The sequence below is a fragment of the Sarcophilus harrisii genome, chromosome 2 (genome assembly GCF_902635505.1).
Source record: "Sarcophilus harrisii chromosome 2, mSarHar1.11, whole genome shotgun sequence".
NCBI lineage: Eukaryota > Metazoa > Chordata > Mammalia > Dasyuromorphia > Dasyuridae > Sarcophilus > Sarcophilus harrisii.
Window position 1 is genome coordinate 322,014,644 of NC_045427.1, and position 25,441 is coordinate 322,040,084.

Sequence of the window (25,441 nt, forward strand, 5' to 3'; positions counted from 1 at the left end):
CTTAATCTACACCACAAACACAAATACGAATCTGTTATCTTTTTTTCTGGTTGTTGATGAGATAGTGGTTATCTGTCTTCCAGTTTCTCTCTCTATTGAAGGATACAGATGGGATTTCAGAATCTTATCTCTTATACAGGAATATAAAAGATATTTGTCTGTCAGTCAGTTTTCATCACATTTTATAGCTTGTCAATGGCCAAACTAACTGAATTCCATTCAGCCATTTATAGACATATAGGGACTAGAAACCCTTCCAAAGGGAATTTCATTCTTTCACAGAGATCAAGTTTGCCCTAAACCATTATTGACATCCTTGATCACAAGCAAGACATAAACAAATCACACCTACATGGATGTAGTGGATAGTATCCAGACAGAGCTAAATTGCTTCAGCACCATGGCTAGCAACCATACCATTACTGATGGGTGATGTCAGTAATCCAAGAGTCACAATAAAATTTCAAATATTTAATAAAAATGTCTGAAATATCACAATTATAAATTTTATGGCGCTCTAGAAAATCTTCTATGCTAAGTACAAAATTATCTTTAGTTATAAAACATGCTGTTGTGCAATTGTTTCAGTCATGTTAGAATCTTTGTGACCCCGTTTGGGATTTTCTTGTAATGATACTAGAGTGGTTTGCCATCTCTTTCAGCTCATTTATAGATGAGGAACTGAGGCAAACAGGGTTTAAGTGACTTTCCCAGGGTCACACAGCTAATAAAAGTCTGAGGCCAGCTTTGAATTCAAGATGAGTCTTCCAGACTTGGATACCTTTATAATTACAGAGAATTCATTTTCATCTACAGAGGTTTTCTTTCTCTCAGGAAATTGAAAATAAATTGTAACTAATTTCTTAACTGTCTTCATGCTCAGACTATAAAATTTTAAGGTAGAAACATTTGCTTCTAAAATTACTTAATTTGGTGAATTGTCTATTGAATCTAATTGAATTTTTAGCAAGAGAAAGAAATAAAAGGAAAGAAAGAGGAAAAGGAAAAAGAAATAAAAAGAAAGAAAGAAGGAAAAGAAAAAGAGAAGGAAGGAAGAAAGGAAAGTATGAAGAAAGGAGAAAACAAAAAAGGAAGGAAGGAAGGAAGAAAAAAATAGGGAAAATGTTCCATTTATATCCTTGAACAAATGTCACTGAATAGTAGACCTTTTGAGAATCTTAGAGATCACTTTTGTGGACAAAAAAAATCACACAGTAACAGAATTGGGGTTCTAAACTAGGTCTTCTAAGATTAATTTTTTAACTGTTTTGATGCTCAGGCTATGAATTTTTGAGAAACTAGCATTTGCTTCTGAAATTACTTGACTTGCTGAATTATTTTGTAGTCAAATTCAGCACTTTATATTATGCTGCCTCTAAATGAAGAACCATCCAAAAATATTGAATTGGTAAGGACCTCAAAGGATATTAAGTCAATGGGGTAGGGATAAAATCTGGATGTTATCTCTTCCTGGTGACTTAGATTAATATTGGATATTATTTCTCCTGGTATAATTCTAGATCAAATAATGGAATTAGAACATTTTAGATTGACTTACTTTTTTAATGTATACATGCATATAGTAACTGATTAAATGGTAATCTCTGAGGTGGGAGGACAATCACTGGCCTTACTCTTAATAGGGTAAGATACAGAGTTAACATTTTCAGCCTTTTTAAAATACCCTTTATCTTTGCCTTTTGTGAGCCACAGAATATATTGATGACATGAATGAATCAATATTAACAGATTATTTCTACAATTAGAGACAGCTATAAAATGCATCATAAAAACTAAAACAAAATTAACTGCTTTAATTTTCATTGGAAGAAAATGTTATTAATTGCTTCAAAGTTGCTAGCAATCAAGCCAAGGATTATTCTGGACAAGGATTTAAAGAATCTTAACTCTGATAACTTTTACCAGTATGTGTGAAGAAAAGTAGTTGTAAAATACATCAATTATGGGGAGATGGACATTCAATAAAACACTTTTTTCTTTTTCAATGAGAACTTAGGTTAAAACCCCAAATCAAATTTGTAGAAAAACTACTACATAATGTTATATTTTGTAAGGGTGTGGAAAATAGGTATTAAAAATGTTAAGAGTACCTGACCCATCACTGCGCTGTTTTTTCGAGATGTATGAGATGATGGATATCTGACTTTTGACATCATAGTATCAAGTAGTGCTTTGCTTCGACTAGCAACAGATTTTCCTGAATCTGATTGACTTAAAAACTGGTGAGGATCTGCCATGCCAGAGATAGCAGATCTTCTGGTGATTCAGCTGGTTCTGTAAGAAGACAAAATATATCAGTGATGAGGAGCCACAAGGTCTACCTACTCAACAGCAATGTCTTCAGAGAGGTTCCACTGTACTCTCTTTCTCACTATTCAGCACATTCTCACAGGAGCTATCCCAACTGAATTGTGCTACCTGTGCTGCTTAGAGCCAAGAAGGTGGACTTTGTTTCCAAAGAGATCATCAAAACAGTTTTTAGATTATAACTTTTGCAGTAATTTGTGTTTATACGCACACGTATGTGTATATATCTATTATATTTACATATCTACATACTGGACTACATATAAATGTGTATAATATAAGCAATACATGAATCTTTTATACTTTAAGTTATTATATTAACTGTAGAATTCAGTTATAGGCATTGACTGTTGTCCATCCTTTTTTCTCAAGAAGAACTAGTGACAAGAAGTTGATATCCTGACTTGCAAATGAATTAGATTTAAGTGAGGCAGAGCTGTACAAAGTCAGCAGTTCCACTCTCTCCTGCAGAGTCTTTGGAATCTGTTGGCAAGACATGGGTCTAGATATCTGATAATGGTTCCTGATGCAGTGGGAGACCTTGGGTCTTTTTAAGCTAGGGTCTTTACCAGATTTCAGCTTGTCTGAGGCCAACACCCATTCAATAATTAAGGCTAGGTAAGAATTAAGGCAAAAAAAAATGAGGGGAGAGAGCTTAGTACGCCATCACAAAAGAATCAGTCTGGGAAGAGAAGATCCTCAGAGTATCTGGCCAAAACAAAAGGTGCCTATTAAATTAGGATAAGCCTCTATAGTTAAAATATGTGATATTTGAAAGAAATAACAATCAGTCATTTATGTCTTTACTCTAATTAACCAATTCCTAAGAACAAAGTCTTCCCATCCATTAAAATTTTTTAGATGAGAAGAGAAAAATGTGTAATTCAATCTGGGGATTATACAATCTAAACTGGAATTTTGGTCCCTAAAACATGTTTAATAGATCAGAAAAGTCCCAATATAATTCAGTTGTCCTATTTGACAGATTTTCATCCTGTCTCCAAAAACTAGCACTATGAAATGGGTACCAAATATTAACTGAGCATTTTTTGGAAGCTTTCCAAATATAATGTCTATAATACTCACCAGTTATAGGAAGTATAAAACAGGAAGCTGCTTGGAGATCAAATCACCCCCTCCTGTGATCTTGATGGTAATATGTCTCTTCTACCTTTTTCCAATGTAGTTTTACAAATGCTGTAAAGACCTGAAAGTAGAAGAATATGATGTACTACACTTTATCTAGAAGATAATTGAATTCAGAAGTTTTTACCTTATCAGGTAAAGCAGAAAAATGCAGATCTAAGAACAGTCTCCAGCCTTATTAAACGGCTGCACTGCTATGCCTATAGAATGTTGACATTTCAAAGAAGTGGTTGCTGAGTGATGACATCACAAGGATCAAAGGTCAGCAACACTTGCCCTGATTTCAAATCAATTCAATTCAACTGATACTCATTAATTGCCTAATATGTGGCTGGGGATACAGAATTAAGTAAAATAATAAGGATCTGGATTCAAATTATGAATTATGATTATATAAGGACATGAACAAATCAGTTCACCTGTTTTTTATTTGAGTTTTTTTCATCTGTAAAATGAGGAGTACAGAGTAAAATATGTTTGAAATCTCTTCTAGATTCAATTTCTATACTTAACTATCCTTGCCCTCAAGGGGCTTGCAATTAAATTAAGGGGAATAAGATAAAGACACAAATGGCTATAATACATAATATAATGTGTCAAAACAAAATTTTTAAGAAAAGGATTATATCAATTTGGGGGGGGATGTTCAAGGAAACTTTCATAGAAGAGGTGAAACTTAAATTTTGAAAGATGGAAAAAATATCAGTCAGATATAATGGCTTTTTATGTAGCAAATTAAAACCTTAGGTAGTTTCAATAAATAGATTCTCAAAAAAAAGCATCTAATTGACCCACAAAAATTCAAAACAAAGAAAAGTTAAAAAGTGTGCTTTGGATCTTTCTGCCTTATAAAAGATATTTTAGTTCCAACAACTAAAAATAAAACAAAATAAAGACTTAAGCACTCACCCTTTCATTATTTACCAAATGACCAAAAAAAAAAAAAAAAAATTGGCGAGCACATGAATTGACAAGAAAATACCAACATTATCTGTTGTAGCTAAGAGTTTTGAAGCTGTTTGGTACTTTTTAAATTAGTAGATATTAGTATGTAATTGCTCTCTTGGTCCTGTTTTTTGAGGGGTTGATCTGAGCCCAGAAGAGAGAAAAATCCTTTCTTATTCTTGTGGCTCAACTGCCCTTGAACCTTAGTTATGCTCATATCTAGAGTTTCCCAAAAGGGAATTATTCCATCTAGCAAAGTTACTCAATGTAAGAAGTCATTATCAAGTAAGTATAAAAACTGCTTTTTTCCATCACAAAGTAAATGCTTAAAAATGAATCAACAAGATTCAAAATTGAACATTAACAGATATTTAAAATATGAAACAATGACCTAATAATTAATTTTCTCCCCAGGAGATAAAGCTAACTTTAGAACTGATCAACAGATATTTCATACTCATCTCAGATCTGACTCTCTGAACAACAAATTTCCAAATTTTTGGTCTACCAGGTATGGCTCTTTTGTTCCCTTCAGACACAGAATCCTGATGATAGTACCCTGATACATCCATTCCCCTAGCTAATATCATGATTCACTCCTCTCTTTTGTAGCTAATCTCTTTAAGAAGGTCATCTACAACTTCTCTCCTAAATTCCAGACTCAACTATCTATTGGCTATATTAAACTGGTCTGTCCTATGTCCAAAACTGAATTTTTTAATCTCTCCCTTCTTTTTTTCCCTTGACATTCTTGACATTTGTCCATATGAATTTTGTTATTATTTGAAGAACTCCTCAAAGCTCTCCCATCTCATCAATAGCTTGAATTTTATTTGCAGTACTTATATTCAAGGTACTATAATTCATCCTTTCCTCTTTTCAACCCTCTCGAGGGTGATTTGTTCTTTTTTTTTTTTAATTTCCTGTGAATTACTACAAATCAGCTTTTCATTAATTGGTCAGTAAATATTAAATAAGTGCCTGTTACCTGCTAAGGATAGAAATATACAGAATGAACAACACTCTCAAAGAGTACACAACTCTTTGAATAAGGGAAACAACAGGCACATATAGAGTTATTTGTGGAATAAATATTTTTAAAAAGTAGTTAAATACAAGATAATTAGGAAGACAATATATAGTAGTTGGTGGGGGGGGGGGGCAGAAATAAGGAAGGGTTCATGCAGAAGGTGGTTCTTGAGCCCTGTCTTAAATTAATAGGACTCTTTGAGGCATAAGAAGGAGTATATATTAGGAAATGGTTATGGACAGTACAAAGGCACAAAGCAAATGGAGTTTTTAATAATGTGGGAAAATTCACTTACCTTAGTAGTACACTTTCCAGGGATGTACACATTGATGATGCGTCTTGACACATGCATTGCCAGAACTCAGTGTTTGGTAGTCTCCAAAGGAAAAGTGTGAGGGAAGAGGTGTTAAACTGAGAACCAATTGAAGTTCTGCAGAGCCCTTGTGCTGATTTTATTTGCTATGTGCCTGTGAAACCTAGAGAGAATATTAGCACCATGCCAGGAAACTGAATCATTTCCATTTGAATCGACTTAGGAAGATTCTGAAGATCAGCTGGCAGAATAAGCTATCCATTGAGATCTTATCTCAAACTAAATTGCCTAGCATTCAAACTACTGCAGAGGACACAATTCCAATGGGCTGTCATTCAAATACTAAATACATATTGCTTTCATAAAAGACTATTTTATGGAGAACTCACACAAGGCAAGTGCTTGCAAGGTAGTCAGAAGTGATACAAGGATACTTTCAAGGTCCTTGGAATTGTGTGACATAGGAGATACTGGCATAGGTCTGCATAGCACCACCCAGCTTGTGTGCCCTCATCAAAGAAGATGCTGAGCTCTATAAGGAAAGCAGAATTGCAGTAGCTCAAAAAAGAAGTGTCAGATGCACAAATTTAGGGAATACACCCTAAATGTTGACATGGACTATTTGTGTGTCTATTTGTGCTCAACTTGTAGACCATTTATATTGGTCTGTTGGAGAGACTGTAACTTGACTCTAATATAGTGATGCCATAAGAATGACAGGCATGAAAGACAATAACCAAACACCACCAAAGGCACAAAGATGGGAAATGGAATGTTATATAAGGAACAGCTAGGGGTGCCATGTTGATTGGATTGCAGAGTGTGATAGGGGAATAAAACTATATAGATTGACGCCAGGTGATAAAAGTCTACCCATAAAAATCGGTCAGAAGAGTTCATGTTTTATTCTCTAAAGAGCCACTCCAGATGAGAAAACTGAGGAAAACAAGGTAAAGAGATTTGCCTAGGGTCACACAGTAAGTCTGATGGTCAGATTTGAACTCAGGTCTTCATGACTCCAGGTCCAGCGCTTTATCAACTGAGCCATTAGCAATTAAGTCACACCTTATTAGCAATAACATCACCAAATTTTAGCTGGAATCACTTTAGAGATAATATATCCCAATTTGCTAATCTTCTAATATATATATACATACAAAGGGCATGATGAAGCACAGAGAGTAAGCAACTTGTCCAATGATAAGCATTATTTAACACTATATCTGGGAATACTTTTTAAAACAACTATCACTGAAAAAATCTATAATAAAACTTAAAAGGTTCATAACTCTCCCATTATTTTCTCTGAATTGAGATCACATAATCCTACTTTTATCTGGGAAAAAACCTCACTGTGGCTTGCAAGATCTGCCTTCCAACTCAAATCTTCTAACTCCAAATCTACTCGCTGTCTGGTAGTGTTACTAAGTGCCCCATTTGGAGTCCAGAAGAGCTGGGCATGCATCTCATCCCATATACACTGGTTGGGAGGATTATTCCTTCTGTGGAAGCTGAAGCTGTAATCCCCGCAATTGTTTCAACTTTAGTCCTTCGTTTCCTCATTTGTAAAAAAAAAAAAAAAAAAAAAAAAAAAAAAAAAAAAAAAAAAAAAAAAACCTCCTGTGTGACTATTACAATACACTCTCTCTAGACGTCCGGCTTTCTTCCCCTAATCCTGATCTGGAGACCTCCCTCTAACCCTAGAGTTTGCAGAGTGAACGAACCTAGCTCTTTTGTTTTGTTTTGTATAGGAAATAACCAGCATTCTAATTCACTAAATGATCCGTAGGAAAGAGCCTGTCGCAGTTCCGAACACATCCTTGGGTCAATTTAGCGACGCGTTACATTGTCCCCTGCAACAACCTCCCGGTGACGGGGACCGTGTTTTCTCAGAAATCAGAGACCGAGTGCACGGTGTTTTCCTGACGGGATGGCTTCCGCAATATCCGCATTTGTTCCTTATGCGCTGCCGTAGCCGAGCGCCAACGCCGCTCTAGAAGAAGGTTAGCGAAGAGCCTAGAGGGCACCCAAGCTCCAGACTGCTCACTCTCTTCCCCCGGATGTACGGACGTACGCACAACACGCACGCTACCTCAAGGGGAACCGCTCCACCCCACCCCCAACCAATCCTGCGTCCCTTTCCGCCCCTTCGCTACGCCTCCTGATTGGCCAGATTCGAGGGCGAGCTTGAACGCTCTCTGGCCTGCGGAGTCCTTTACCCTCCTCCTCCCGCTAAAATGACGTATCCCGAAAATCACGCTCCCTCCAGCCAATAACTGGCGGTTTCCTCTTTCTTGCTTTCTCCTCGCCGCTACTTTTCCCTTCCCACCCGACCCCATCCCCCGCCTCTCTGTCGATTTACCGCGCGCGCGAGCACGCTGAGGTCTAGGGCCTGCGCAGTAGATACCAAGCCTCTGGGCGGCCAGCACGTGGGGTCTGTTGGTCCTGCGCCGATCGGGAGTGTCTTGCAGCTGGAGGACTGGGGGATCGAAAGAGGGCTGTGGGCAGAGAAGGGCCATGGCACCGGCAGAAATTCTCAACGGGAAGGTGGTCTCCGCGTAAGCCACAAGTGCTTCCAGCTGGGGGGCAGGGTTGGGCTGCAGGACTGTGGGAAGGAGACCGAGTTGTCCAGGGCCCCGTGGGAACACGATCGGGGCGGTTTCCAGAAGTGGTCCTGGGTGCGGGAGGAGGGCTAAGTTCGGGACAAGGATTCCCCTTAGCATCTGCTTTCCTGTCATCCCCCCCCGGGTAGTGGGGCACACTCTCGGTGCCCTTTCCTTTAGTAAAATTTCCTCCTTAGATATGAGGACCGTCAGATTATTAGTTCACTTGGCGGGTTTTACCCCTATACCTGTACCGCCCGGAATCCGGGGAGTGCTCCAGGACATCTCCCTCCTTGAATCCAGGGAATCCTAGTACTTGTTTTAACGGGAATAAAAAAGGACGATTTTACTCCTCTTTCTCTCCCCTAGTATTTGAAAATACTGAAGACGATCCATGGTCATTTTTATTGCTGCTGTCCTTCAGAACCTGGGGAATGGAAAAAATCTACTATGGTCCCTACTACACCTGGTAGATACGTGATTGTCAGAAACTTATTTTAGAATCATGCCTTATATTTTCTTTCCATGGGTTATATTACCTAAAGTTCCCTGAGAATTGGATTACTCGGGGAGTGCTTTAATGCTTTATTGTAGATGTGAAGGTTAAAGTTGTGGGTTAGGAAGATTTGTCCTTCTCGAATCCTGCTTCTGGGACTTTTGACCTTGTCTGTCACTTAATAACTCATCCATTTTAAGTAGCAAAGTACCACGAAAGCTGTTCTTAGGGTGGTAAGAATGTAACTGATAGCAAAGTTGCTCCCAAACCATTCTTTTGGGGTTTAGAACTGAAGCAAAAAAGTAAACCGGTTGTATTAGAGGTAGCTAGTTAGCATTAAAGAAATTCCAGTTCTTTGGACTGAAAACTTAGAAGAGAGAAAAGGAAGGCGACAAATGATGTAGCGAAGGCCTGGGATTATTTTTTTCTTTCCTCTTATATACATAGTGGGCACATAATAAAAGCTTGTTGAGTTGAATTAAATTATTTGGAAGGTTGTGATGTTCAAAAGGACAAATTTATTCTGCCGTAAAAAGCAGTACTAGAAGCAGTAGACATACAGAAAGGTTAAAGCCTGATATATGACAGAGCTTTCTACTGACAGAAAATTATTCTTACCAAATGTAATATGAACTCCTCTTCCTTAATGATTCTCATAAAGTCAGAATTTCAGTATTGTTTTTGTATTTGTATTTTTTCTGATTAGGTTGAGTTGAATTATATCCCAAGTTATCCACTCACACTCATCCAGAGATTTATTTTGTAGATTTACCTAGCTTAAGATGAATCTCAGTTTCTAAGGACCTTGCTCCCTTCCTTTGGGATTCATGTCATATTGAGCAAAACGGCCAGAAAGAAGTGGCTTTCCTTCCTGGAACTGCCAAAGGCCACTGGAGGAGTCTCATAAGCAGGTCTTGCTGCTTCATACAAGCTCTTGACCCCCTTTTCCTAAAAGTATGAAGAACTTTTCCATGGTTCTCATCAAACATCCCCCAGGGTGGCAATTTTGCTGCCCTGTTATCTCAGGCACTTTATTCCTCAACTCATGGCTGTGATTTATTTCAGGATTTGATACTAACAACTGAAGTTATCTAAAAGTAAAGTGGGGAAGGGAATAAAGATGTACTGAGCATCTACTACACACCAGGTACTTTACCAAGTGCTTTACAAATATTATTTCATTTGATCCTCACAGTTTTGTGAGGTAGGTACTATTATTGTCCCCATTTTACAAGTTGAGGAAACTGAAGCAGATAGTGATTAAGTGACTTGCTAGTAAGTAACAGAGGCCAGATTGGGCTGAAAGTAGTAGGTTATTTCCTCATTCTAGAGAGTTTCAAACAAAGATCAGGTATGTTTTAGAAAGAATTCTTATTCAGATGTAATTCTGTCTGACCCAGACAATTTGTCAATTCCTCAAACCCAGTGAAGTTTCCAAGGACAACAGCAGTGAAAATAACCTTTGACTGGCCTGCAGTGTCATGAAGGAAAGCATCCACATGACTGAAAGACTGGTTTGAGTTGTTGGGAGTTGTGGTTTTTTTAATTTGTTTTTTAAGATGAGCAATTGGCAAGGATTCCAAAACTCCTTCCAATTATATTTGAAATGATGCTTTTGTGACTTGGACAGGCAAGTCATTTAGTGTTAGAGTGTTTTCTCATCAGTATGTAAAATGAAGAAATTGGATTGGGTAATCTCTAGAGTTCCCCTTGCTCTAAATCTTTGATCATGTGATTAGTGCCAAAAGAGGCAGCTAGGTGGCCCAGTGTTATGGGCTCAGGTGGGCCTGAGGTCAAATATGGGCTCAGACACCAGCTATGATCCTAGGCAAGTCACTTAACCTGCCTCAATTGTCTTATCTGTAAGATAGGGATAATAACAGCAGCTACCATTCAGGGTTGTTGTGAAATAAAATATTTTTAAAGTGCTCAGCACAGAACCTGGCACATAGCACACACTTAACAGGTGCTTATTTCCTTCCTTCCTTGTCTTTTGTTTTTTCTGCTTGGAATCTTACATCTTCCTTTCTTCTTGTCATTAACATATATTGCTAACTTTACTGGTGTTACGTTTCAATTAAAAAAAATTTTTCTTTATACTTGAGACACTATCTCAAGATTTTTTTTTAAAGTAATAATGGTAATGAAAGAGATGAAACCTGGGCTTCCTGCTTGCCCATTTCATTTTTATCCCCCAAAATGACTTATACTGAAAACTAGAATTTCGATACCCCTGAAATATTTCTCATATTTGTGAAAGTGCCACAAATATAAAGAGCCATACAAATAAGTATAATTATTGATAATAAAACTAATGGCATAGGTAGGTGATACTTAAGTGTGCTTTAATCTAAGAAGTACTTAAGTGCCTATGAAAGCACTCCCTTCCCTTGAGGAGTTAATATTCTCTTATGAACTTCATTAATCTTTTTAACTAGTTAAAAGACTTGGATTGTCACTTTGCTATCATTAGGAAAGGGTTAACAATCTGGAGGCACTGAAACCTGAAATTGAGTCTTATGTAGCCACATCTTTTGAATAAGCAACATTGTGGTGTTTTAGGCACCTTGATGGAATAGCTGTTACCTCTATTTTAGTCATCTTAAGAAAAGAAGAATGATATTCTGATATTCAAAGATTTTATATTCTGGGATGAGGGAGCCATATATTTTTCCTATTTCTATTTCTATTTGTGTATTCCAAACAAGACAAGAGCTGCAAAAGTAACATACTTGTGTTTTCTTGAGTTTAATATAAAGATAATAGTTATCCTGTGGCCAATATATACTAACAGAGTTAAAAGCTGTTTTCAAGACTAATTCCTAGACTTGAAGACCCTTCTGTTTACCAAAGATTTCCCTTTAGTTAGCTCCACAAGACTAAAGGCCAAGTTTTCCCCAAAAGGTTTTAAGTGTTATATTTATCCTGGATCCTAGAGAATTCTTATCTAATGCTATCTAGCTGGAATATTTCCTAAGAAATATTCAGTCATTCTTATTTACATCAGTTTTTATGGTTACATCTTCTCCAAAGCAATCCAGAAGGACTTCAGGGAACTTGGAAAGAATACAAGTCTTGGGGTCAGAACTCCTGGATTTTTTATCTCAGCCACATACAGAATCTCAGAATTAGAAGACACTTCTGGAGCTAACTAGGACAACCCATAACTAGTGAATTGGAAGGCCTTTACTTGAAGGCTTCCAGTGAAAGGAAAAAGGAAGCCCATTCCAGTCTGGGATAGCTCTACTTTTAACAAGCTTAAATTTGTCTAAGTCATTCAGTACTAATTAGCATCTGAGCCATAAAAGGAAAGATATCCTTGACTCCTGGAACTTTCAGTCTGATGGGGGAGATAATATGCAAAAAAAAAGTCCAAGAACAAAGAAGATATATATACAGAAGCAATGTGTTAGTTAGTAAGAGGGCATTTTGGGAAAGGCATCTTGTAAAAAAGTAGGATTTTATCTGACTTGAAAGAAGCCACCAGGTAGAAATGAGGAAGAAGAATATTCCTGGGGGGTGGGGAAGGGGGAGGGACAGATAAATAAAATGGCAGCTGTGGGGAGATAGAATGCCGCCTGTGAAGAATTGCAAGGAAGCCAGTTATCATTGGATTACAAAGTGAATTAGGGAGTGCTTTGTGAAATAAACCGTCAGAAGACAGAAAAGTGAGAGGGAGCCAGGGTACTTTGTAGTTTTACCACTCGTTCTACTCTCTAAGAACAATCAGAAGTCATTCTCTTCCATATAAACTGCCCTTTCATGTTTACCTTCAGTCCTTTTTCTAGCTTAAACATATTCTGTAAAGATACTGTCTTTAGGCAGTTTACCTTTCAAAAATTTGTTCTAAGTGTGTAAAATATGATTTATTATACTTTCCCAGGGATAAGTATATCCCATCCCCAGGGATCATGAGGACTATGCTTTATGAATTTTTAAGGTGAAGTATGAATCTTGTGGAGAAGCAGCATGTGAGTGCTGGAAAACTTTCCTTGGACTTAAGAAGCCCTACCTCAGACATATGCCTGTTTGACCTCTCCTCAGTTTCCAATCCTTTGCAACCACAAAAAGATCCCTTTTTTTATGATTTCTTTGGAATATAGACCTAGTAGTGATATTGCTGGATCAACATACAAGCAAAGTATTTCATTAATTGCCAGTTCTTTATTTTATTGATCAGTATTTTAAAACTTTGCTGTTATATTACAGAAGCAGACTAATGGACAGTTTTCTTCTACAAAGTGGACTTAGTTTGGGAAACTTCTTTAGTTAATTTTGGTTTTTGATAACCATATGTGCTTTTCAACTAGGATAACTAAAATTAAAAATATATATATATATATATTTATTTGCACTTCATTGAACACCAGGTGGTGTTACAGTCAATGGCTTCTGTTTATATGTGTTTCTGTTTTATTATATTTTATGTTAAAGTATTGTTAGGCAGAATTGGATTATGGTATCAGCTGTAAGAGGTGAAGAGTTAGAATGAACAAAAAGATTTCTAAAAAAAGAGTATTGGGGGCAGCTAGATGGTGCAATGGATAGAATGCTGGCCTTGACCGGAGTCCAAATCAGGCCTCGACTGGGAGGGAATGGTAGAGGTCATATAGTGCATATATTTTTCAATAACTTAAGACTCAAGGAGCTAAATGACTTGTATAAAGATATAATAGCAAATTAGTGAGAATTACAGCAAAGATTAAGGATCCCAAATAGTGTGTCCTGTATGCTAAGTATAAAGTTTTATCTCTTTAAGCACTACAAACTCGAAGCAGTTTGTACTATAAAGACAGCCTTACCATATTCTCTCTTTAAAATAATAACGATGATTAAAAAAATATTTCTAAGTTAGGTACTTTTGTATGATTAGACCAGTAATTTGGCATTGGGAATTTTCTTGTGAAATTCAATGTCATCATGGGGCAACTAGGTGGCGCAGTGGATAGAGCTCCAGCCCCGAAGTCAGGAGGACTTGAGTTCAAATTTGACCTCAGATACTTAACACTTTCTAGCTGTGTGACCCTGGACAAGTCACTTAACCCCAATTGCCTCAGCAAAAAGAAAAATGATGTCATGAACTCCACCTTTGCAAAAGAAACAGTCAATTTTACTGTATTTCAAGTAGGAGAATTGGGTTGTGAATCATAGAATGTCAGTGGCAAACTATTACTGTCCGGATGGAAAGTTTCAAAATTCTGTTTTGGACATTTCTTTGCATTTTAACAGACAGCTATTTTTTTTTAATCTTATCTATAGAGTGATCTCACAAAGTTATCTTATTTGCTTGTAGAGCTTTTCTTCTCAATTTCTCTATTATGTAAATTATGTTGCAGTTATTTACTGCTATTACTATTGGCTTCCCCCCCCCCCCAAAAAAAAATCCAAAAATTCTTGGCTACATAAAGAACATATTTGAAAGAGGTAAATTTTGCAATAGATTCCATAAAAACTGATAGTGTATTTGTATTGGTATCCATGGTTCCACTTTTAAAACAGAAACTTTTATATAATCCCTAGTTGACAGCATAATTAGTTACTATTTAAGACCTAGCCAAGTTTTAGCTCCACATGAGCGAAATTAAAACATTCTAAAAATAGGATGTCCAACTTATATTGAATTCCTCAGGACTGGAAATCTTTTGGTGAAGTTTGGATGACCTATTGAGATTTTTCTGGATGGGATTCATACTTTGTGTAGAATTGTATAAGGTGACCTCTGGTCCATTCCAACTCTGTAATTCATTTAACTGGGTTCTTTATTACTGCTTTTGCCCTTTGAACTCTTGAGTAATTCTAGCTCTAAATCAGTGTTCTTATCCTAATTTATCTGATTGAATGTGAAGTATTACTGTTTTTAACTTTAAGCTCAAATTTATGCAAAGTTCTTAAAATGGTCGGTTTTTTTAAGAGTTTTGTGTTTTAGAATATTGGCAGGGTATTCTATTCTAGAGTTTCCCATAGCCAAAGAAAGATTGGGTGTATCTTTCAAAGTGCCTACTTTGTTTCTAAATCATTCTGTTTTCATTCTTTTGTCTGTCAGAGGAGGATTTGACCCAATGTCTAGGGGTGGTAGAAGAGAGACACATACTCATATTGAAGAGGGGACCCCTGAACTTGGAAAATCCTGGAAGGAGAAAATCTTCAATTCTGTCTCAATAACAGACTTTGTCCCATGTCTTTTTCCTTAAATGAATTTAAGTTTCAACTGCTTGAGGGGGGAATGATGCAGGAAAGATTCCAATCTTTGATTCCCAACCCCCCCTAGTTAATGTAAATTACCCTTTGACTCACAAATCCTGGTCCCGTTGAATTCCAATAGAAGATCCTGACCTATCCCAGCCCCACTCGGATCTGAGCCAACTTTGGGGTTACACCCAAAAGCCCCTTGAGCTAAGTCTCCTATTACAAAAGGGCCACTCTGGGAACCCCTCTTTGCAGAGATTCCAAACATGCCAGCCATGTGAGCACCCTGTGTCCACTGGACCCTCTGTCCAGTGCCCTCCTTGTCTCTACCTTCACTTATCTCCTACTTCTAAACTCAGTAATAAACCTCTTTTATCAATCTAGCTCTCGGGCTAATAAATGCTTTTATTGGGGACTCGCTCTGCTAGATCTCATTTACCTACCGCTGTATCCTTGCGCCGAATCCAAGGGGGTTGCAGGGGAGCTTTGCTTGACTTCCTGTACCCCAAACCTGCCACTAGACCTTATCTAAACCCTAATTTCATTTAGGTACCCCAAATCTACACCTCCACATTTGATCTATACTTCAGCAATATCTTATCATTTCCTTGGGGCTAAGGTTTCCAATAATTGTCAGGTTTAATGATTATGTTAGCAAAGTTATTAAATTGCTTCTTCCAAGAAACTTCTAAGTGCCTTCTGGTACCAAATTTTATTGCATTGACACAAGTCTCAAAGAGAGAAAGAACATTAACTTCCTTCTGATCCTATTTTTACAAATGAAATTTCCAGAAGGCATAGATTGAAGTGAATTGTTTTAAAATGAATTTTACTCTGTTTACCTGAATACTTCATGCCCCTTCAGTTGAGAATCAGAATTCCTAATATCATCCAGATAAAATGGAGTAGAAATACAAAGAAATAATAAGACTGCATTTGCAAAAAAAAAGATTAGTAGTCATTTTAAACACAGGAAAAAATACTCAAAAGTGGTTAATTATACATGTTATTTATATCTGTATTTTTACTGAAATGCCATCTGTCCTGCCTGTTTGCAGTTTGGCCAACAAAACTGACCAGAAAAATAAAGAACTAAATTCCAGGTTCATGAAAAACAAATTTCAGTTGGCTGAGATTTATTTGATTGCAATAGAAAAAAAAATGTGTTTATACTTTGATCTGTTACCTTACCAGCTTTTGATCAGGAAGTTAGCACCCCTAATTCAAGGCCAATAAAAATATTTATCTTAGTTCAGGTAATTATCTGAATGATCTGATTTAACCCAAATGTTAGGGTTCAATCATATGACGAATTCACCATTCTTTTTGGCAAAATGAAGAGATACAATAGACATCAGGAATGGTAAATATGTTGAGAGCATAGAAAGAAGTTTTAATAATGATGGAAAAAACAAGTTTCTTAGTGGAACTCAGAATTACTCAGAGAACACTCCAAGAGGTTGAGGTATATCCTTAGGTGCTCGACTAAATCCTGAAAGGGAGTTTGTACTCTAAAACAGTTATTAAGAATGGGATTTAGAAGCATAGTGGTCAGGAGAAACATTGTGTAGTATCATAGGGGAGAAATCTTCCCATCAAAAAGAAAGACATTATGAAGCATGGGGGAGAAATGAGTAAGATCCCCATGAGGCAGAACAAAATGGTAGGCTAACCCAAAAGGGATTCAGCAAAAATGTCATAGGCCATGGGCAAATTTATAGGTAATTTGACATCATAAATTGGCTTTCTGATTGGATTCTGTAAACTGGGGTTTCCCTATACCTCTCCTGGGGTGGATTATAAACTGAGCTGATTCCTATCAGTACTTTCCCTGATGGCATCAGGAAGTCTTTATTATAATCTTACCTGTATGTCAGGATTCTCAATCAACTACACTTAGTTACCCTGGCTCTCTTCACAATTGTCCTTTGCTAATAGGAGATTGAAGCTAGAGGAGAGACACTTAGTCTTGAATAAGATGGTCCTTAAATTCTTTTGCTCTATTAAGAGAGAAGGGGTGAGAGCTAAGGACAGACCCTTCAGGTATATACATAAGAGTTTATTTTAGTCTATGATGTAGAAGAGGAAAAGGGGGGTGGGGGGACTTGGATAGAAAGGAAGAGATAGCATTATTTCTCCTAGAATTTCCCCCCCATTCCCTCCCCTAGATGGCAAGTAATCCAACATATGTTAAACAGGATTTTTTCATTGGAAAACTGCCTGTTCATATCCTTAGACCATTTATCAGTTGGGGAGTAACTCACATTTTTTTTGGCTAAGACCTTTAGGGCTAAGCAGGACAAGTTTGACCTCATTCAAATGCTTGGAGTCAATTTAGTATTTATTGTGAACTTTTTTTATTGTGTACTGTGCCAGACCCTGGAGATAACCAGACAAAATGAAAAAGCCTTCTTTTTTCCCTCCAGCCTTATTAAATTTCATTGTATTAAATTCAATTCTAAACAATAGATCTTTATTTTCTTGACTGCCATTTTTTTATTACACTTAAATTCAAAATGAAAGAAATAAAATATTGCCATGTACACAACGGACCATAAGAAGGGATTCAATATAAAATAATATATATCCATTTCAAGAAAACCTATATAATTACTATATGTTGTTTTCAAAGCTGCCCTCCTTTTCTTTGCTTCCTTGTTGGTTTTCTTTTGTTCTTTGCTTTTTAGTTTTTGTCTTCCCCTTGTCCATTCTCCACCCTAAAGAAGGTTACAATTAAGTATGACTATATATACATAAACATAGTTATCTATAAACATATATATATCCACATGTACCCTCATGCATATAAAACCATATTATGCTTATTTCCTCCTGTCTGTTTCTCTGAAAAAGGGGTAGCATTTTCAAATATTTTTTCCAACCTTTTCTAGATCAGCCAGTTCATCATTTCTTAGACCTTTTTGGAGTTGGACGGCATTTTCCTTCATAAGATCTTTTAGATTAATTTGGATCTTTATAATTATCAGGATGGCTTGGTTTTTCAAGGTTGTTCTTAAAACGATAAACTTTTATTGCATATAGTATTCTCTTGGTTCTGTTCATTTTGCTATTATTACTTTGTGGAGGTCTCTCTGTGCTTTTCTAAAATCATTGAGCTTATCATTTCTTATAGCAGAGTAATAGTTCATCATGAACATATACCACAATTTGTTTAGCCCTTCCCCATTGCTGGGCATCCCCCAGATTTCCCATTTCCCATTCTTGGCCACCACAAAGAGAGCTGTTATATTTTAGAACATGTGGATTTTTTACAATTTCCCTAATCATCTTGGAAAACAGGCCTAATAGTGATATTTGCTGAATCAAAGAACATAATCAGTTTTATAACTCTTTGGGCATGATTCTATATCTCCCTCCAAAGTAGTTGGATCAGCTCACAGACCTTAATTCATTACCAATGATGAATTAAGGTCCCAATTTTTCCATATCTCCTCCAATACTTGTTACTTTCCCCTTTCATTTTAGCAAATCTGATAGTTGTAAAATGATATCTCAAGGTTGTTTTAATTTTCATTTCTCTAATCAGTGATGAGTTAGGGTATAACTAAATTGTTTTGATTTCTTCATTGGAAAACTGCCTGTTCATATCCTTAGACCATTTATCAGTTGGGGAGTAACTCACATTTTTATGAATTTGACAAAATTATATATTTGAAATATGAGACCTTTATCTGAGGAATTATTTATAAGCCTCTCTCCCTCACCCCCTTTTCTGCTTTCCTTTTGATCTTGGCTATATTTGTTTTATTTGTACAAAACCTTTTTGATTTAATAATCAGAATTACCTATTTTACATCTTAACACTATCTCTTGTTTCATCTATCCCTAAGTCTGATAAGTAACTATATTATTATATTATATATCATTATATATATTAACTAATGAAAGTTAATAGCTTTTTTTTTCCCAGTGCTTTTTTCTTAGGAAGATCTTTTATGGCCTATTCAATTTTTTTTAATAGGCTATTTGGATATTGTGTTTCCTCTTCAAGCTAATGCCAACGCTTGTGTTTTTGTAAATATTCTACTTTGCTTAAGTTGTTAAATTTAGTGACATAACTGGTCAAAATAACTCCTTATAATTGCTTTAATTTTACCTTTAGTGGAATGCATCCTTTTCATTTTTGATATCAGTGATTTGCTTTTCTCTCCTTTTTAAAATCATTAACAAAATGTTTTATCTATTTTATTAATTTTTTCATAATACCAACTCCTAATTTTATTTACTAATTCAGGAGTTTTTTTTACATTCAGTTTTGTTAATTTCACCTATAATTTTTGGGATTTCCAATTTAGTATTTAATTGCTTTTTGCTTCAGTATCCTCTTCTAAAGATGAACTCTGGTTTTCTCTATTCCCATAGTAGCCAACTATGTTTAGGTTCTTTCTCCTTTTCTTGTTCATTTCTTTTCTTTCTATTTTTAAAATTCACCTCTAGGCCTGGGGTGTGGGGGATGGTGTGTCTGATCTCAGGTCCTTTTTATTGTTATTTTTTTATCTTTCTCCATGGCCCCATCTCAGCACTCCTTTCTTCTTCAAAGCCATAGCTATGTCTCCCAAGCACACTATGCTGGAAATGCTTTGCTACCTAAGAATCCTCTAGTGGCTGTAATCTTCAGTTCTCCATAGCTAGCAGTGGGCTGTGCTGGTTCTTTCTTGCCTTTAACCACCACACAGTACCAACTCTTGGTGGCACAGCTGGACCTGGTGTCCCACAGCAGAGAGTTTTTGTTTTGTTTTGTTTTTTAATTGAGGCTTTTATTTTCAAAACATATGCAAGGATAATTTTTCAACATTGACCTTTGCAAAACCCTGTATTCCAATTTTCTCTCCATTCTCTCTCCTAGATGGCAAGTAATCCAACATATGTTAAATGTGGTAAAAAATATATGTAAATCCAATATAGGCATACATATTTATACAATTATCTTGCTGCACAAGAAAAATCAGATCAAAAAGGGAAAAAATAAAATTCAAGCGAACAACAACAAAAGACGTGAAAATGCTATGTTGTGATCCACATTCAGTTCCCCCAGTCTTCTCTCTGAGTGTAGATGGCTTTTTTTCATCACAAGATCATTGGAACTGGCTTGAATCATCTCGTTGTTGAGAAGAGCCAAGATTATTGTATAATCTAGCAAGATCCATGTACAATGATTTCCTGGTTCTGTTCATTTCACTTAGCATCAGTTCATCTAAGTCTCTCCAGGCCTCTCTGAAATTATCCTGCTGGTTGTTTCTTATAGAACAATAATATTCCATAATATTCATATACAATAACTTATTCAGCCATTCTCCAACTAATGGGCATCCACTCAGTTTCCAGTTTCTTGCCATTATTAAAAACGGCTGCCACAAACATTTTTGCACATGTGGGTCTCTTTCTCTCCATTAAGATCTCTTTCGGATACAAGCCCAGTAGAAACACCAGCAGAGAGTTCTTCAGGCTTCCCCTGCTCAGATATCTAACCTGATCCATCCTCCCAATTGTGGGGTGAGAATTCCTATGACTGAGGGTCAGCTGCCCCCAGGGCTTGTTTGTTGTTTCAGCAGAGATAACCTGGAGATGTTTGTACTTCACCCACACTGAACTTCTGAATTTTTTCCTCCAATTGTCCCAAGAGCAACTGACTGCTGCTCTGCCCTAATTTCTTGTTTATTTTTGCCACTCTATATTCACTATTTTGTCTTCTTTGTGCAAGAAATCTGGAGAGCTTAGAATTTTCTGACCTACCCTGTCATCTTCCAGAATTCTCTCATCACCCCCTTCTCTTGAACGCATCAATTCGTTTATCTTCACTCTCCCTAGTTTTTAGCCCAAGAAACTAAAAGTCCTTCACCTTAGCTTGTACTCTCTATCTTCCAGTACTATCTGGTTTACATTTTTCTTGACATCTCTTAATTCTTAACACCATACTTTGGGAGCAATATTCTTAGTCAGGCAATAAACGTTTCTTAAGTACCTTCTATATTCCAGGTACTGTGCCAAATCCTGGGAATGTGGTGAAAGGCAAAAGACATTCTCTGTGCTGTAGGAAAATCACTTTGCTTAGTGGAGGATGGACTGGAATGGTTAGAAACTCAAAACAAGGAGACCAGGGAGCAGACTATTGCAGTAGTCTAGTCATGAGCCCAAGGGTGTACCTGTACAAGGTTGAAGGCAGTGTCCTAGGAGAGAAAGGGTTATATGTGAGAAATATAAGGAAGGTAAAATTAGCAGGCCCTGGTAACAAATTGGATATGGCCAGTGAAAAATAATGAAATAATAACACTTCAGTTGTGAGCCTGGAGGAGTAGTGTTGCTCTTTAGGGTAATAAGGAAGTTTGGAAGAGAACAGAGTTTGGAGGAAAGGTCAAGATTTTAGTTTTGGATATATTGAGTTCAAAATTGCTATAAGACACACAGTTTAAGATGTCTAATAAACATTTGGAGATGTGAGGATGAATGAAGTTCAATAGAGAGGATTGGATAAATTGATTTGAGAATCATCAGCTTGGAAATAATAATTGAATTATTGGGAACTGATGAGATCACCAAGTGAAAAAATATAGAGGAAGAAGAGAAGAAAGCCTGATACAGAGCCCTGTAGGGTACCCAGGTTTGGTGATTGTGACCTAGATGAAATTCCAGCAAAGGAGACAAAGAAGAATCAGTTGGAAAGGTAGAAGGAAAAAACAGGGAAGAATAGTGTTCCAATATTTTAAAGAGAAGAGCTTACTCAGGAGAAAAGGGTCATAGAAGATATCAAATTTCAGAGAGGCCCAAAAAGAAGAGGATGAGAAAAACCATGTGACAACTTAGGGGTCACAGTAGTAACTTTGGAGAGAGTAATTTCAGTTGAATAATGAGGTTAGAGATCAGATTGTTTAGATTTGGAAAAACTGTTGTGGGTAGTGGAATCAATTGGGGAAGTTTACATCTGACCCCTACCTCTTTCATTCTGCCCTCCCTTCTATCAGTCTCCCCCTTTTCTTGCTCTTTTTTCTTTCTACTTCTGTCTTTCCCTTCTAGCAACCTTCTCTCCTCTTCTTTCTTTCTAATTGGGCTGCTTTAGACGGATTGCCCAGCTACGGTGAGAACTCAGGTGAGGTATTAAGGAATAGAATAGTTTATAGATTTTACTGTTAAAATAATATTAGAATTATTAATTGACAAATGAGGTGAAGGGTCCTTAGAATCATAGACCTAATGCTGAAAGGAAATTCAAAGGCCATGTTGTTCCATCTCTGCGTTTTTTACATGAGGCCCAGGGACATGAGGACTTATTCAGGTTTATATAGTTACTCAGCTGTGGTATTTGAACCCAGGTCCAGAATCTGTAATTAAGGTTCTTTCCACAGTACCACACACACTTTGTTGTTGGGTTCTTTTTCCAAAACACAGCCAGGTGATAAAAGAGTTCAGATCTTTTATTGTGTCCTTCAATATAGCCCGGTTAGCTCAGAGGCCTATCTCTCCACTTGGTTCTAAGAGCTCCTCCCGAATGTCTCCAAATCCAAAGGTTTGTCCATCCTACTCCAGCCAGCACCAAGGTAGAAGATATGATGAATCTCTCTTTCCTCAAAGATAGTGCTTGCAGGCTTTCTTGCAGAGTGCTCCTCTCCGACTCCTGGGAATGCTCCCAAATAAAAACTTTCAAGTGGCTGTATTTATGCTACTTCTCTGAGAATGGGATTGTGGGATATCTCCCAGCATGCTCTCTGGCCCTAAGGGAGGTATGAATTCAGATATCTCTTTCTAAACCCTGAATTCTCCCAAACGGGTGAATTCCATTGAGTACTTAGATACTTATGAGCTCTCTAAAGGAACACAAGCATTGTTTCCATCAGTTGTACTTAGTACCTTGTTTCAAGTTCTGGCCCAAAATGTCTTCTTCTAAGATCAAATCAATCATATTGAACCATGCTAAATTAGATAATTATTGTTTCTATCAACTCTAATGGCTTAACACTTTGTAAAGATTCTAACACTTTGTAACAGAAATAGTATCCAAAAAAACTAGCATTCTTCCTTACATCTTTCAATCCTGCATTTACATCTCATTAATTCAGTTGTAACTAACCTCGGATCCTGTTTCTCTCTAGAAGAGAAATAAAAGACATGATTCCATAAAAGAGTTTGAAAATCATCATTTTTCCACTATGTTATTAATTCCCAGATGTAGCACTTTTTCTTGATTCTCAGCAGTTTGTAGAGAAATGTAAGTTTTTTTAATAGGAGTTAAGTAATAGAAGGAATATATACCTTTTTTATCATGGATTTCTTTTGTCAGTCTGTTGAAGCATATGGACCCCTTCTCAATTTTTTTGCCTATATTTTGTAATGGAAAAAAAATGCTAAATTTCAAGTAGAGCTACTTTTAAATAATGAAAATAAAGTTGTAATTTTTCCCATTAAAATTAATAAACTGTTATCTATTAGATGGTATTATCTATTTAAACCAAGTTAAAAACCTCTGTACTAGATGTTCATCCAGTGTCTCAGATTTTGACCGCTCTCAGGACAGACAAAGTAGACATCACCACAAATTGGTTTTCAATACCAAAGCAGAAAGTGTCCATTTATAAGAAGTTGGGAAATTTTTGCTCAACAAATGGTCAAATTTCTAGAAACCCCACTGCCCCCTGAATTATTCCAGAGCAGTACCTAGATTCTAGAAATTACACAATTAATTCCTGAGGGAAAAATGTGCAGCCTGGCAAACCTTTCATTTCAGGGCAAATTTTATAATGAAGAGAGGGCAAAGGAAAAATAACTTGTATCCCAGGTCACCAGTGAATAGTTCTGTAGAGGAGGTCCCATAACCCAAGGTGCTGGAAGCATTCCTCATAGGTAAGATTTCCCATTAACATCAGAGCTGATCTCTAATAGAGGACACCTTTATCAAAGAATATTTACTTCTGGACACCTTGCTATTGAGCCCTTTTCTTAAGAACCTATAATAAATAAATGATTATGTACATAATATATATAAAATAAAGAGGAAAGGAAGGAAATAATCATTTATGTAGCAGCTACTTTGTGCCAGGCACTGTGCTAAGCACTTTATAAATGTTATCACTTTTGGTTCTCACAACAACCTTGTGAGATAGGTGCTATTATCCTTATTTCACAGTTTAGGAAACTGAAGCAAACCAGTTAACTTACTTGCCCAATATCATATACCTGCTTTAGTGTCTAAGGGCCAGATTTGAACTCTTAAGTCTTTCTGACTTCAGATCCAGCTTTTTATCCATTGTACCACCCAAGAACCTATAAATATTGAAGTTAAAAAAACAAAAATAGATAACTTTAAAAGACCTGTTCTAGAAGGAGAGAACAGACAATTCACTGAGAATTGTCTTACAAAAAGATACCAATCCCCGTAAGTCAGTTCTACCAAACTTTTTAAGTACAAATTGTTCCTGTGTTTTAAATGACTTGAAACAAACAACAAAAAAATTGTAGGCTCTCCTATCTCCTTCTACTAGACAAATATAGTATTGCTTCTCTAAAATAGAAAAGAAAAAAAAGCTGGAGGAAAATCACAGACCATTTTCATGTTATTAACTTATATTGATTTTAAAGTATAGTACTACATTCATGAAAAAAAATGTATTCCTCCTGATCAAGTGGGATTTATAAATGGAATATAAGGATGATTTAATGTGTGTGTGTGGGGGGGGGGAGAAGCTAGGGAGGAGAAAGAAGGAAGGAAATTCAATGAAATAAACTGAATGTATTTATTATCATAAGGGAGCAATCCTGTGTTAAAGTATGGTAAAAATTCTTGTTAGAAAAAAATTTGACTAGGGGAAGGGGCAGGGAAAAAATTGGAACACAAAGTTTTACAAGAATTAATGTTGAAAAATTATCCATGTATATGTTTTGAAAATTAAAAAGCTTTAATTAAATAATTTAAATGTAAGAAAACACTTCCATAATATCATGTAAATGCCTATTTGAAAATGAGTCAATTTTTATACATTTTTTCCATTAAAAAAAAACACATTAAACAAGGTTAACCACTCTTGCCATTGCTATTTAATATAATTTTAGAAATTAAGCAGTAAAGCATGAAAAAGAAATTAAAGCAGTAAGCATTTACAAAGAAGTTGTTGAAATATCTGTAGATGGTATGTTTATATTCCTAAGTAGACGATTTAGTCAAGTTAATAGATAATGGAAATCATTGTTGTGGTAAAGAAACTATAGGTAAATAATGGAAACTTCAAAAATTCTACATTTCTCCTTATACTTCTAAGAATTTGGAGAAACTGATTCTTTCACAGTAACCACAGAATGTGTCAATATTTGGGCATTAATGTATCTAGTCATTAAAGGCAGTGTAGCTAGAGAGTTAAGTTTTTAAAACTTACTACAATACTAATATT

The 25,441-nt window shown here is 36.3% G+C and overlaps 2 protein-coding genes across 3 annotated transcripts in view; one reads left to right on the plus strand and one right to left on the minus strand.

Annotated features, from left to right (window-relative positions):
* Positions 1–6,713, minus strand: part of LOC100926270 (coiled-coil domain-containing protein 170) — a 33,462-nt gene extending 26,749 nt beyond the window's left edge. The window contains exons 1-3 of one of the 2 annotated variants that reach the window (XM_003759163.4): positions 5,745–6,713; positions 3,415–3,535; positions 2,112–2,295 (exon numbers count right to left, since the gene is read on the minus strand). In XM_003759163.4, the coding sequence (XP_003759211.2) occupies positions 2,112–2,258 (147 nt within the window). In that variant the 5' untranslated portion in view covers positions 2,259–2,295; positions 3,415–3,535; positions 5,745–6,713. Of the gene's footprint in view, positions 1–2,111; positions 2,296–3,414; positions 3,536–3,601; positions 3,704–5,744 lie in introns of those variants that run through there. The other variant, XM_031952702.1, reaches the window with a different exon arrangement.
* Positions 6,714–8,074: 1,361 nt separating this feature from the next.
* The window catches only part of MTHFD1 (methylenetetrahydrofolate dehydrogenase, cyclohydrolase and formyltetrahydrofolate synthetase 1), a 75,687-nt gene continuing 58,320 nt past the window's right edge, over positions 8,075–25,441 (plus strand). Inside the window, exon 1 of the mRNA XM_031952703.1 lies at positions 8,075–8,320. Coding sequence (XP_031808563.1) covers positions 8,280–8,320 — 41 coding nt within the window. The 5' untranslated portion in view covers positions 8,075–8,279. The remainder of the gene's footprint in view (positions 8,321–25,441) is intronic.